Below are 15,123 nucleotides of genomic sequence, written 5' to 3'. Positions count from 1 at the left end.
CAAATGTTCCTCTTTTCTCCCCGGGATGTCGGTGTCTGTTGAAAAGTGCAAAGACAGCACAAGGACAGCACAAGAATTTTGTCTGCAGACTTCAGCTGACTGCAGAAGTGATGTCATGTAATGGTTAACTTTCCCTGTGTTTTTAATTTTCTGAGCATGCCCAGTCTTGCAAATCTGCGGTCTGTCGGCCGAATTCTGTACTGACAGGCGAACAATCGTCCGTTCTGGTGTCGGCATACAAAAATTTTCATGTTTGCAAGAAAGACTTTTGTCCGCGGATTGTGCGCAGACATCTGTCGGAGGCACCATACTAACACGCGTACAATGGGCAGATCCTTCGTCCACCGACGTTTGTATGCCGACGATCGGTACGTGTGTACGGGCCTTTAGACTTATTATATTTGGGAGTTTTTACATTTGAGTGTTTCATTGACTGATTCACAAAGTTCATATGTTTTTTCTTTGTGTGTATTACGGTACATTTGTAGCTCAACACTTTCTATTTAGAAATAAAATAAAAGACCAAATGGTCCACCCTGCGAGTATGGGATATAAAATGAATAATGTAAAAAAACTTAATGTGTAAAAAATTCCTTAAATACTGCAGCTGCTGCTCATCAAGAAGTGAAAAAATATGTGGGTATATAAACACAGCGCAAAAAACGTGTCAATGATCCAATAATCTAAAACAATAAAAACTTCTAATGAACCAGTGACTTGTGCATATACATGAATAAATATAAGTGTCCAAAAAAAATATATAAGAAATTGCAAAAAATTGTGAAAAATGTAAAAATATAAATAAATAAATGCAGTGTCCAAAATAAAGTTCCGTGCGAAAAACACAAAAAGTATACAGAAAGTGCTCCCAAGTGCTTAAGGGATAAAATCCACACATGCCCTCTTCCCCACAAGTGAATCCACTTAACAGATGGTGTGGACCCCTTAAGACCTTATGGTCTTGGGGTCTAGCCGGCTTAAGGGTAAGTGGATGAGCTTGGGTGCCTTCAGGATAGCCTCCCCATATGGATATGCAAATAAGCATACAAAAGACCAATGGTGCAGTACGTTCCAATAAAGTATAATTTAATAGATCAAATAACTGAAGGAAATACACTCACATTTCCAAGATATTAACAAGCCTTATATCAATAAGAATATCCCACAAGGAGGGACGAAACGCGTAGACGTATGTCCCGTCTTTACAGCGAGCGTGATTCACTTCCGGTGTAGTGGAACGCAAGCGGAAGTAGCGTTAGAACGCACGCCGCTTTTCACATCTAGGACGTTGGTAGGAACACTATCCACTAGACGCCGGGGATATTCTTATTGATATAAGGCTTGTTAATATCTTGGAAATGTGAGTGTATTTCCTGCAGTTATTTGATCTAATAAATTATACTTTATTGGAATGTACTGCACCATTGCTCTTTTGTATGCTTATTTGCATATCCATATGGGGAGGCTATCCTGAAGGCACCCAAGCTCATCAACTTACCCTTAAGCCTGCTAGACCCCAAGACCATAAGGTCTTAAGGGTTCCACACCATCTGGTAAGTGGATTCACGGGTGGGGAAGAGGGCACGTGTGGATTTCATCCGTAAAGCACTTGAAAGCACTTTCTGTATACTTTTTTTTACTGAAGAAGTTTCACAGTGGATATTTGTGTTTTTAGCACGGAACTTTATTTTGGACACTGCATTTATATATTTATATTTTATATTTTTCACAATTTTTTGCAATTTCTTATATATTTTTTTGAACACATATTTATTCATGTATATGCACAAGTCACTGGTTCATTAGAAGTTTTTATTGTTTTAGATTATTGGATCACTGACACTGTTTTAGCGCTGTATTTATATACCCACACACTTTCTATTTAGGTTAATGTAGAAGCAGGAGTGTTGTAAATTTGGGTCTCTGGACATAGGCTCTTGTGGACGATACAGCTTGCTCTGCAGCCTTCAATTGACACCTGTGCTACTTAAATGTCCGGTAGTAAGCAACCTTAGACTATAAGTTCATATGAGACTGGGCTAAAGTGAACAGTTCAATGTGTATGAAAAATATAGGTGTAACCCTCAACCTGCGCAAATGGAACTAAATGCTATAGTGTATAAATACCGTTAATAAACGATAAATGTGTGATATGTGAATATCGTGAATAAACAAATGTAATTTAAATTAAGTATATATAATCTCCAGAGCTGCCCTTCGTAAGGCTAATTATTTTTTTTTTGAAACAAACGTTTATTGAGTCATGTACATAACAGGAAAAAAAAAAGTATACAACCGCTGTCATTACAATCATCACTGAAACCAGCAGCACAGTAAAAAGCATGGCAGGAGTAGGAGGTTGCGCTGCTCCTCTGCCACGTAAACATTCTAGAAAATAGGGGGGGGGGGGGGAACACAGGAGAGAAGAAAACAAAGAGCACAGGCCTATAGCCGGAAGTCGTAAAGGCCAACAGGTTAGAATATAAAAATAACCTCAGCATGCGCTGCGGGTGTGGGAGAAGGCCTGGAAGTATAGAGGGGGCGAACCACTGTAAGCAACGAACACAGATCAGGGGGCACATGTGGGAGGAGACTTCGAGCCATCTATCCCAAATCTTGTTGTATTGCCTCGGATACCCCCTATTAGCATATAGCACCGTCGTAAGGCCTAATTTAAGCCTATAGACGGTAAAGCAGAATTTTAATAACTGCGCTCCCTGGATAAATACAACAACTCGAATAAAACACAAAGCAAAACAAATCAATAAAGTGTTGCTTATGGACGGTGTCCATAAAACGGCCACCAGGTGTCTCCAACCAAGTGTAAACAATTTCTTCTTATAGATTCCCACACCAATATGTGAATGTTCCATGTCTTCTTTCACCCACACTAAGGCACAAATCCCACTCACCAGGCATATATGACCCCCATTACAGGTAGTCACTAATCGCATTTAAAGTAGGGGTGCCACACTCAATGGTCATCTAAAACTATCTAAAGAGGCCACCAGCGCTTCTATACCCTCATAGACTCACACAGGAAAGCAGAAAAGAAAAAGGAACCTCTCATAGTGCAATACAAAATATTAAACACAAATAAAAGTGGCACTTAGAGCATTGACGATCAGTTACAGCTTGTTTAAAAGCCGGGACGCCGGTTTGGATTCAATGGGGGAAGTGACGTGTCACGCAGATCCCACAAAACACATTTCATCAGTAACATCTGACGTTTTGTACTGCACTATGAGAGGTACCTTTTTCTTTCTGCTTTCCTGTGTGAGACTCAGTCTGGGTCTATGAAGGTATAGAAGCTCTGGTGGCTGATGTGCCTTTCCGGGTCGGCTCTTTAGATAGGTTTAAAGGACCATTGAAAGTGGCACACCTACATTGAAATGCTATTTGGGACTACCTGTAATGGGGTGCTTGAATGTTGGCGAAAGAAGACACGAAACATTTACATATTGGTCTAGGAATCTATAAGAAAATATTGTTTACACTTAGTTGGAGACACTTTATAGACACTGCACATACTTATGCACTTTATTGAATTTGTTTTGCTTTGTATTTTATTCCAGTTGTTGTGATTATCCAGGAAGAACGGTAATTATTATTTTGCTTTACCAACAGTTCAATGTGGTCTGTAATTGTTTTACAGAATGTGGCAATCTTAAAAGAGTGAAATAAAAAGTGAAAGCAGCATATAGATTCCTTTCATTTAAAGTTAGAAGGAAGGCTTCGGGAATGACAAATAGGAGAAGTAAAGCTAATGACACACACCCACTCACTCCCACACACCATATTCTCGGAGCACTAATATTGCATGGAATCAATACACTGTGCGCACTGACCCCAATGTGCTCATTAACGAGACTACTGGAAAACGCTGCAAAATCCCCTCATTCCTGTTGGATATCAGGTGGACACTGGATATCTTAAGAGGATGGGTCATTAGGAGATTTAACGGTGCTCTGTGTAGGAGTGTGTAGTTGTAAACCCTGCTCTTCTTTGGTTATACCCCAGATCTTCTGTCATATCTACATACAGCTTCTGTACAATCTGTGATTTATTTCTTTTTCATCCTATTTCTAACAGAACACAGGTGTGAAGGGGAAGAAGAAGAAGAAGAAGAAGAATAAGAAGAAAGGGAGCCAAGGTAGTGAACTGCCCACATCAAGTGTCAAAAAAGTGCTTGACATACAATGTGCACTGATGATTCGGATAGTTTTTTCCTTTGTTTTGATCTCTCATTGGCTTCATTGCTAACTGCTGATAGAAAGAAGAAAGGGAGAGAGAGAGACTAAGCCCCCGTTCACATCGGCATGATTTGACGTCAAATTGCAGCCTATTAACGGCACTGTCTCAATCGGTGTGATGCAGACTTTGCAGCACCGCACCGATTTCCATAAGTAGTTCCTGAACTGCTTTTAGCGACTTCTGGGGAGATTTCAATACACATCTTTGCATAAACCCGCACAGATTTCTTTCAAAATCGCCCCTGAACTCGCACTGAAATGCGGCCATACACTAGCAAACTTTTGTTAAAAATGTTCCAATTTAAGAAAGTGTGTTCGTTTTTCTAATCCTTGGTCGGGTTAAATCAACAATCATGGTCATGTGCAGTGATGAACAAAACTTGAAAAAGTAGGGTGGAAAATGGTTCTCAAACAAATCCTAACAGTGTGGCTTTCATTCAAGAATGTAAAATCATTCTAAGATCGAATGGTAAAGCAATTCCATTTTGAAGTACTTTCAAGCAAAGCTCATCAAATGTACTGAGAATTTTTGTACGAGTGTTTGTTTGAAAATTTTCTAATGTATGGCCAGATGAATCTCCTAATGTATGGCCAGATGAATCTCCTAATGTATGGCCAGATGAATCTCCTAATGTATGGCCAGATGAATCTCCTAATGTATGGCCAGATGAATCTCCTAATGTATGGCCAGATGAATCTCCTAATGTATGGCCAGATGAATCTCCTAATGTATGGCCAGATTAAGAAAGGAAGCAAGAGAAAGATAAGGAAAAGGAGTGGGAGTTATACGGAAGGTGGAAATAGAATGTGAGGAGAGAAACCAAGAAAGTGAAAGCGGAGGCAGAAGAGGAATGGAGGAAAAGGAGACTGAGAAGGATGGAGGGAGATAAAACTAATAGATGGAATGATATACAACTTGTTTCATACATACCGGTACACAATGCCTTTGCAGTGAAGGAAGAGCAGTCCAATTGCAATTTCTGCTGCATAGAATCTAGTTGGAAACAGAAAGGTTGGTATTTAAAGTGATACTAAAACACACACGGTTTAATTGTACCTTCTATTAATGTGGATGATGGCACTGAAATCATTTTAATGAAATAAAACAAAACATCTAAGTATAATTTTCCTAATCGATATACAGCCGTCGCATGACCCATATCTTTCATAGGCAGGAGGAGCTTCTAGTCCTCTGCTGCTGGTCACATGTTCAAAATACAAAAAAAAAAAAAAAAATCAGCCTTTGAAATACAGAGTAAAAATAAATTAATACCAATTAACTGTTTTAAATTGGCATACAAATGTATATCTAAAATCAAATCTTTATTATTTTGTGGGTATAACATGGTGTGGGCCGACTTCTGCCAGCCACAGGCCATGTCACGTCCCTCCAACCTGTCTCTAGAGCCTATTACAGACAGGCCGACTGTCAGGCAGCATCGACCAATAGAAACCAGCAAACATTCGGCCATGTGTATTGCAGCTGGTCCAACAGAAGCTGGCCTCTTGGTCGGCTTTTGTTGATGGGGTATGACCTCAGCAAATGACAGAGTGTTCCGGCAGGAAGGCAGTCACCCTGTCAGAACACAATTGCATAGCAGGGAAGATCACTATACTAACATTGCATGGTTAGTACAGCGGCTCCTCCGGAGCATTAGGTTTTTTTTTTTTTCGTTCAGCTCTTCTGAGTTGAACGAAAAAAAAAAAACACTAACGTGTTCTATGCTTTAGAACAAGAGGGAGGTGAAGCCACCATTAAAACAACATGCAATATCCTGCCCCTATTGTGTTTAAACAGTTAGTGGGCATGGAGGAGGAGGGAATGGGCTGTCATTTACCACTGTGTATACGCCCACATGTGTGATTCTATAGTCCCATTAGCTGCTCAGATGTGATGCAGAGGAAATGCTCAGCATAGAAACTCACTGGAAACTGAGCTTGTGCAGAGTTGGCACCACAGCTGCAAAATCAAGAAATAGAGAACAGCCGGATCAACCAGGTTTTTTGCAGAATACAGAAAACGAATCTCGTAGTGACTGAGCAAGTATGAAAAGCATGTAATACACCATTTAGTGATCTTTTTTATGATGTGGGTTTAATGACACTTTAAAGGGTCCTTTTTTTGCTGGTAACCAGTTCATAACATTACTCTGCCGATATTACTCCTAAAATGAAACTTCAAAGAAAAGTGCAGGCTTAAAAAAAAAAAACCCACATACTCACCTAGGTGGATGCAGCATCACCTCTAAGACTGATCACAGACAGTTGATCGCTCAGTTCTCAGCCTTCAGTGAGCAGAGAGCTAGCGACTTTTTATTTTTTTACACTGTCCCTTTAAAAATGTTTTGTTTGAGCACTTTTGTAAACATCTCTTGCAATAGAAATAAGCAGGACAGGTCCTCTTTAAGGCTACATTCACACCTAAGCGTAGCGTTTTCGCGCGTTTTTTACCGCGATTTTCAGGCGTTTTTTGATTGAATAGATACCAGTGGAAAACGCCTGTAATCTGCCCAAAAAGAAGCTCATGTACTTTTTTGAGCGTTGGGCATTTTGTAAACAGCGTCAAAATGCTCAGATGTGAACAGGGGCCATTGAAATGAATAGGATTTGTCTTGTTGGGCATTTTGAGAGCTGATCCTAGAGCAGAAAAACTCCCCAAAAACGCCTAGATGTGAACGGAGCCTAATGCGGGATCTGGGGTCAAAAACACCTCAGATCTCACATCTACACTAAAAAGCAATAATAATTAAAAACAAAAAGCAATTTTGTTTCTCAAAAAAAAAAAAATTATAAAAAAATTTGCCCCCTTAGGGCCGTTGGGTGGAAGTGACGTTTGACATCGCTCCGGTCCTCCAAGGGCATAGAGTCGAGTGGCGGCCATGTTGCCCTCAGTCGACTTCCTGCCCCATTAGCACAGGGGATCGGATCATTTCCCCACTACAGACGGCTCTGGTAAGCAGGGAAACCGATCGGGAAGTGGCGAGAGGGGGGTGGGCACCGCTCCCACCACCCAGAAGGGTGATCTGGTGCCGACTCCCCGGCTGGGACCACTTTTATATTAAAGTGGACCGCCAGCCGTGTAAAAAAACACCAGGATTATGGCAGCTATCTGCTGCCATAGCCCTGGTATTTACCGTCAGAATAGCGACGTAAATACATGGTGGGCGGTCCAGAAGTGGTTAAACAAGCATTTCCCCCTTAAGGTTAGACTTTGGCTTCAGATACCTATCGAAAATGGCCAACTTTTGGCTCCTGTCAGCATAATAATGACATCCAGACACACCCTCAAGGAGTTTCTTCCAATCATGAGTGCTTTAAAATAGGAACTCCAAGGACCTCTCCTTAAGAAACCTCCAACTGTAGATAAATGAAGCTCACCAAGAGCCAGAAAAAAAGGTTCCAATGGTGTAGTATTTTTTGTGAGGTTCATAAAACAGATAAGGGACAATAAAATTAGAGTAATTCACATCTGAATGCCACTGTCAACCCAGAATTGAACAGCGGCGTGACGTCAGCACCAAAAGCTCTGCCACTTTTGCAATGTATTTCAAATGTGGCTGAGACTTTGGAACCAAAAGGATGAAACATTATCCAAGTCTACATCAAAAAGATCAGGAGGTGTGTATAATGTAAGTTCCAACTCACATTCCAGTATGCTATAACTAGCATATTGTGTATAATGGACTGAATACAGAAGGGCACCTCACTGCAGTGGTGGACGGCACAGACGTGTGGATTGGCATAGTGGCGGCAAGTGCCAAGGTGCAATGGCAGCAAGCGCAGAGGTGGGTGTGTGTGAGAGATGGTGAGAAAGAGAGTGTGTGTGTGTGAAATTCTCTTGGAGGGGAGTTCCCCTCATCTTGGGGGATCTCCAACTTCCTATTGCATCTCTAGGACAAGAAGTAAAGGAAAATTTCACTAATAGGACACATATAGCAAAACAAACAATGAACTGGCATGGCAGTTTCCTACTTTATCCAAAACAAAAAAAGTTTTGTCTTTACATACACTTTAAACTCAATAACATTCTTACAATCTTTCAAGCTGTAGCTTCAAAGTACCAATAGTGGAGTGCGCCGTGCACGCAGCTCTTGCATCTTTGTCTGCAAGCTGTCAGGGATTTTCACCATAGGCCTCTGCCAGTCTGATATATATATATATATATATATATATATATATATATATATATATATATATATATATATATATATATATATATATATATATATATATTTATATATAGCACGCAAAGGACTGCAGAAAAAGATGCAAGGGCCAGAAGCAGGACCAACGACTTTGAAGCTGCAGATCTCCAGATTTGAGCCTGGAGGCGAGTGTGAAAACTTATACTCAACATCCCAAATTCACAGATCAAGACTTTACAAAGTTTTTCTTTTATGTGTGTCAGACAAACTGATCAATGTTATTAAGCCTAGGCAAAATGTAGCTGTATTGGGTTATATGTAAGCCTGCTTATATTTTTAACTTAAAAGAAATGAACGTTTTATAAGTTGAAGAATTACTTTTCTATCCTCAATTCCCTATTCCCTTATTAAGAATACTTTGCCTTCTTCTCTCAGAATTGCTGATATGTCCCTGGTGGGATATATATATTTTTTTTACTTTGACTTGAGCAGCAGAGACAAGAGCGCTGACTATTTTGAGAAACTGAGCTTTAAGGCTCCATGTACACGGGACGTTGTTAAAAGTCCCTTTGAATGCTGGAATTTTTAGGACGTTTGAAACGTCCGTTCGGTCGCGTTTGTACCCGCGTTTAGCGGGCGTTTAGCGGCGTTTGCGAGCGTTTGCGTTTAGAAGCGTTCCTAGAGGTCAAAAAAATTATTCCCCTTTAAAATGGAAAAACGCGAATGCTAAACGCGGGTCATCGCGTTCGGACGCGTTCGGACGCGTTCAGACGCGTTCGGACGCGTTTGTGCGTTTGAAACGCCGGGAAACACACGTTCGAACGCAAATAATTGCGTTCTAAAAACAGTCCCTGAACGCAACTGCCTGCAAATGACTGTAAACGACCTGGTGTACATGGACAGATAAGATAAAATGTAGATGGGTTCAGGGGCTTCTGAAAAAAACGCCCAACTGCTCCTAAACGGCCATTTCCAGCGTCCCGTGTACATGGAGCCTAATGATTTACATCAGCCAATGGAAAGTCACAGTGTGCCTAGATGATTCTAATTTAATGGGAACTTACAGAAACCACACTCGGTCAAACTTACACTGCATGAGGTTCCTTGAATCGACCAACTTGTTGGATCTGATACATGAGGTCTCCGCCATTGACATACTCCATAACAAAATATAGGCGATCCTGCAAGAATTTAGGAAAAAGCAGATTAATTGCCTGGGAAACAGTAAAAGCTCGAGGGAATGTACAAACTCTTATTCTCACTAGCTTTTCTCTGGGTTTCTTTATTTAGCAACTGCTAAAAAATGAACAAATACATTTGCACATTTTTTTTCCTTGTATGTTTCTAACTCCTAGTAGTTAGTCATGGTTAAGGATAAGTTCACTTTAAAAAAAAAAAAATGCAGGGTAAAAAAAAAAGTGCACTTACTACTTAATATTTACTACTGTATTTTACGGCGTATAAGACGACTTTTTAACCATAAAAACATCCCCCAAAAATAGGTGGGTTCGTCTTCTACGCGGAGTATAAAATGTGAGGACTACTTTACATGGCCCAAAATAAACGTCCCTATTAATCTCCAAGCAGGGTAAGTACACAAACATCTCTATTAATCTCCAAGGTAAGTACACAGGGTGCAATCTCTTAAAGTGCTGGCTGGATGTGCGGGAATACTGTACCGGTATTTACCGTAGCTTTGGCTACATATAGTATAATGCGCTGAGCCAATCACTGTGATCGATGTATTAATGATTAACCGGTTGCCGACCGCCGCACGACTATATACTGCGGCGGTCAGCCCCGGCCAGGCAGAGTGACGTAGGGGTACGTCACTCGCCTGTCACTGACTTGTGAGCCAATTGCGGGCGGGCGCACGCCCGCCGAGGCGCGCGCCCGCCGGTCACTCACAATCGCTCCGGTGAAGGGAGAAAGGCGGACGGCTTATGTAAACAAGCCGCCTGCCATTCTCCCTGGTGTAAAAATGAAGATCAGACGGTTCTACTATGTAGGACCCTTGATCTCTGCTTTTACACCAATAGCCATGTCCCTTTACAGTTAGAAACACGCCCCTAGGACACACTTAACCTCTCCCTCTCCAATACAGTTAACCCCTTCCCTGCCAGTGTCATTTTTGCAGTAACAGTGCATATGTATTGCACTGATTACTGCAGTAATGTCACTGGTAACCCCAAAAGTGTCAAAAAATGTCAGTCAAGGGTCCGATCTGTCCGCCGTAATGTCGCAGTCCCGGAAAAAAAAAATCGCAGATGGCCGCCATTACGCGTTAAAAAAAAAAAACACCAAAAATCTTTCCCTTTGTTAGTAAACGCGATAACTTTTGCGCAAACCAATCAAAATACGTTTTTTGCGATTTTTTTTACCAAACATATGTAGCATAAAACAAATTGGCCAAAAATGTTAAAAATATTTGTTATTTTTGCAAAATTTACGCTCTTTTTTTGTTTATAGAGCATGATCAAAAAAATCGCACAGGTGATCAAATACCACCAAAAGAAAGCTCTGTTTGTGGGAAAAAAGGACGTCAAATTCGTTTAGGTACAGCGTCGCACAACCGCGCAATTGTCCGTTAAAGTCACGCAGTAAAAAATCGCAAAAAAACCCCCTGGTCTTTTAGCAGCCAAATCCTCCGGGGCTTAAGTGGTTAAATACAAAGCCAGCTCGGATTGCCTGAGTCAGAGAGAGTAACATCATCAGCCCGCCTCTCTGACTCCTCTAATCTGAGCAGGCTTTGTATTCAATAATAAAATACATCGCTCACTGTGATTGGCTCAGCGCAGTATACTGTATGTAGCTGAAGCTACGGTAAATACTGGTACAGTATTCCCGCACATCCAGCCAGCGCTTTGAGAGATTACACCCTGTGTACTTACCTTGGAGATTAATAGGCACGTTTGTGTACTTGACCTGCTTGGAGATTAATAGGTACATTTGTGTACTTACCCTGCTTGGAGATTAGTAGGTACTTTTGTGTACTTACCCTGCTTGGAGATTAATAGGGACGTTTGTTTTGGGCCATGTAAAGTAGTCCTCACATTTTATACTCCACTACGGTACAGAAGGGGGGGTAGTCTTATACGGCGAGTATAGCCCAATGTTTTAACTTGAAAAATAGGGGGTCGTCTTATACGTCGGTAAATACGGTATTTTTTTTTCGTAGGAGCCTAGAAAGCATTGTACTGTGGTAGTTCATTGAGCGCTACAAGCAGACAGCCACAAAGGCTGTCGGTACTTGTAGTTTTCACATTCACAGAACTCTGTGAATGAATGATGTGGCAGGGCGGGAGGAGCCCCGAACAGCCACGTTTTTTAAAACGAGCGGGGGAAGGGGAGGAGGAAGGTCCCTCACTCGCTGCCCCAATGGGGGAATCAGGGGGCCGGTGCTACAGGATTATGTTGCAGCCTGAATATGAGGGTGTTACAAGTTACGAAAGGTAAACTTATCCTTTAAAAATAAACTTCATATAAACTGCTAAATATACATAATAAATCCATATAAGTTGTTCTACCTGTCAAAGTATCTGTACTTCTGTCCATTTGATTTACACAGCTCTGAGCTGGTATACCTGTCTGATAGGGTGGGAAACCTGATTCATATCCACTTCAGTCAAGTAACACTAATAAGTCTTATTCCTCCTCCAACCTTTGACTGGATAGTGAAGGAGTAGCAGGACATCTATAGCGCTGACGTCAGCCCGCTGCACAGATCTCCAAAGAGTGGATTCTTATGCGAGTTTACCAGCTGTCTTGTTTGACCGCAGTATATTTTTATAGATTATTGTTGGATTGTGCAGATTATTTTAACAAACACTACACTATGGCTATTCCTTGTCCGCTCTTCCCTTTGAGTATCACTCATACAGTATCAGTTGGTGTATAACCAAGTGGGAAGAAAAGGGCAGAGATGGTGTGTCTGTTACTGGGTTGGAACAGCAAGCAGAGAGCAATTGGCTCAGAGAGATCAGGCTGTTGCTGCTACATTTATCATAACAGTCTTTCTGGTGAGTTTGTAATCTATTGGGTGACGTAGACTGACCATAGACTGCTGGTGGATGGCAAAAAGCCGCCTCTGTACTGCTACTGCACCAATATGATTGGAAGCACAATGCTCTACAGTAGGGGTCTCAAAATGGTGGCCCTGTTTCCAGCTGTTTCGGAACTACAAGTCCCATCATGCCTCTGCCTATGGGAGTCATGCTTGTAACTGTCAGTCTTGCAATGCCTCATGGGAATTGTAGTTCTGCAACAATTGAAGGGCCACCAGTTTGAGACCCCTGCTCTGCAGGATTCATTTTTAAAAAAAATTAATCCTTTTAGAAAAAAAAAGAGATGTTTTGACCATAATAAACCTAGTTTGTAACTTTCTTATTTCATTTTACTATTTAATTGAGCTCATGTGCCACCCAAAATGAATGACTTTTGCATAAGACTAAATATGAGGTCTGCAGTACTCTGTGTATATTGGTCTATCTCAAGCGGTTGACACACCCCCTACTTAGGGAGCACAAGCACTGCTGATGAGCCGTGCTGTCTGTGCCTATAAATGCAGGCAGCGCGGCTCAGGATTGAGCCCCCAGGTGTGCCATGATAGGAAGCAGTTTCCAATGGTGGCATAAAAGAAAGTGGAGGAGCCAGGAACACTGGCGGGGGACCCCAGAAGAGGAGGATCAGGGTGCTCTGTGCAGTTCTATGGCACAGAGCAGGCAAGTATAACATATTTGTCATTTGAAAAAAAAAAAGTGTACACTTTACAACCACTTTTAGGTAAAAAAAAACCCTTCTGCCTTTAGCACCACTTGAAATCATTGTACTTACACAAAGTTCAGCAGTCCTAAGCTTCAGCCTGCTGCAGGAGACATACATTTTGGTCTGGTACTCAGCTTATTTAAATATATAACATTAGTAAGGCACCTATACACTCTACATTTAACTGATTTGTTTAACTTGAGACAACTACTAGTGTTTAATGAAGGCCGGTCAGAAATGGGCATCTCAGGGGTAGGTGTGTGTGCGGTTCTTTTAAATAATCTTTCCCTGCTAGAACAGATAGGTCAGCGCTGTATAATTCTTTAGGGCCCTTATTGTGGAAGACTTAGCTGCTGCCCAAACTGCGTGCCATAGTGGATCATTTTCTAAGCTGCAGGAGATAAATCTGTTGAATTACAAAGGTTTTAATTTTATGTAATCCTAACTGCACTATTTTTGCCAGTTTTCTGTGTGCCTGACTTTAGCCCCGCGCCCAAGCAGAAGATAGGATGGCCTTCTTACCCGACACTTCTGCCATGACAGGGAGAGAATACAAGCATATAATACAAAAATAAAATAAAACTTAAGAAACAAGGCCACATTTTTATAACAGTTGTGTAGAGTGAAGCTTCAGGTTATTTGATGCTTCAAACAGCTTGTGCACAAAACAGGAATCCATCAGTTAGGCCCCTTTGACATAGACGTCTCCATTGCACAAATCCTGCTTGTTTAGTGGAGGATTGGTCTGCTGATCCCTGCTGAGCAGGCGGAGGACAGGTTTGTCTCAGCTCACTGTGCATAGCAGAGACTAACACAGTGCCGCCCTGCTCTATGGGGAAATCAGGTGACAATGGACCGCCAGCCTGTTTTCACCCAATCATATCCGATCCACCAGGCGGATGGAAAATAGAACCACCATCCATCTGGATTTAGCAGACAGGAACAGATCGGATAGTGGCGGATGTCAACGGACATGTCAACACTGACATCCGCCACTCCATAGGGGTGAATCGAGGGTCCGATCAGGTCCGCCCAAAAAAAAAAAAAAAAAGAACTGACAGTTGGACTTGGACAGCCCGTGTAAAAGGGGCCTTAGAATGTTACTCTCTAATATTTCTGTAAATTCAAGGCAACTTTTTAAACTTCTCAGGGACTCTGGCAGTGAGATCCAAGCCAACATTCCTCATGAGGACAATAATGCAATCAAATGTTGATGTGAGGTGGTCAGTGGTTATATTTTCCCCCTCGCCTCTTACCATGGTTTGAAAGCAAGAATGTAGTTGTGTCAGGAAGGGGGGTTTTCCAGCTAATGCCAGCACCCTCTTCTCAACCATTGTGCATTCCACATCATCATCTTGTATCACAACATCTTTCTTTAGGATCTTTATGGCATATAACTCATCTGTGCCCTTCCTCTCTGCAAGTATCACCTAGAAGTGAAATATATAGAAGTTAGCACAGCGCTGGAAAAAAATCTTTAACTAAAGACACTAAAGAGAAGTAATCTAGAATAGAACTAAAGAAAAATCACATGCAAGACTGAGTACTGTACATAAGTGACTAACAGTAGTGGAAAGAAGGGGTTTAGTTGTAATCTAACACTTTGTGTTCATGATTTCCTGTGTCCCTCATTGGAGGAGAAAAAAAAAAAAAAAAAAGGTTTGGCTGAAACTCTCCTTAAAGTTATAATAAATGTTAAATTAAAAAAAAAAAAAAAAAACATTATACTTATACTTACATGCTCTGTGCAATAACTGCACAGAGCAGCTCCAATTCTTCTCTGGTCCCTCACTGGTGCCTCTGGCTTCTGCTTTCCAGAGTGCCCCAAAAGCAAGCCCCTTCTTATGGGGGCACTCGTGCGTGCTCGCTCCTGAGCCCCACTTTGTACGTGCATAAGACACACAGAATGGGGCCCGGCTTCACCCCTACTCCTTTCTCACTGGCTTTGATTGACAACAGTG

At 41.5% G+C, this 15,123-nt stretch overlaps 1 protein-coding gene across 1 annotated transcript in view; it reads right to left on the bottom strand.

Annotated features, from left to right (window-relative positions):
- PRKCB (protein kinase C beta) overlaps positions 1-15,123 on the bottom strand; it is a 394,269-nt gene that overhangs the window by 34,260 nt on the left and 344,886 nt on the right. Inside the window, exons 10-12 of the mRNA XM_082260216.1 lie at positions 14,419-14,592; positions 9,488-9,579; positions 5,185-5,247 (exon numbers count right to left, since the gene is read on the bottom strand). Coding sequence (XP_082116342.1) covers positions 5,185-5,247; positions 9,488-9,579; positions 14,419-14,592 — 329 coding nt within the window. The remainder of the gene's footprint in view (positions 1-5,184; positions 5,248-9,487; positions 9,580-14,418; positions 14,593-15,123) is intronic.

This window comes from Pelophylax lessonae (genome assembly GCF_965119305.1).
Source record: "Pelophylax lessonae genome assembly, chromosome: 6".
Classification (NCBI taxonomy): Eukaryota; Metazoa; Chordata; class Amphibia; order Anura; family Ranidae; genus Pelophylax; species Pelophylax lessonae.
The sequence above is the reverse complement of the archived record's forward strand: the minus strand, read 5'-3'. Positions and strand labels throughout refer to the sequence as shown.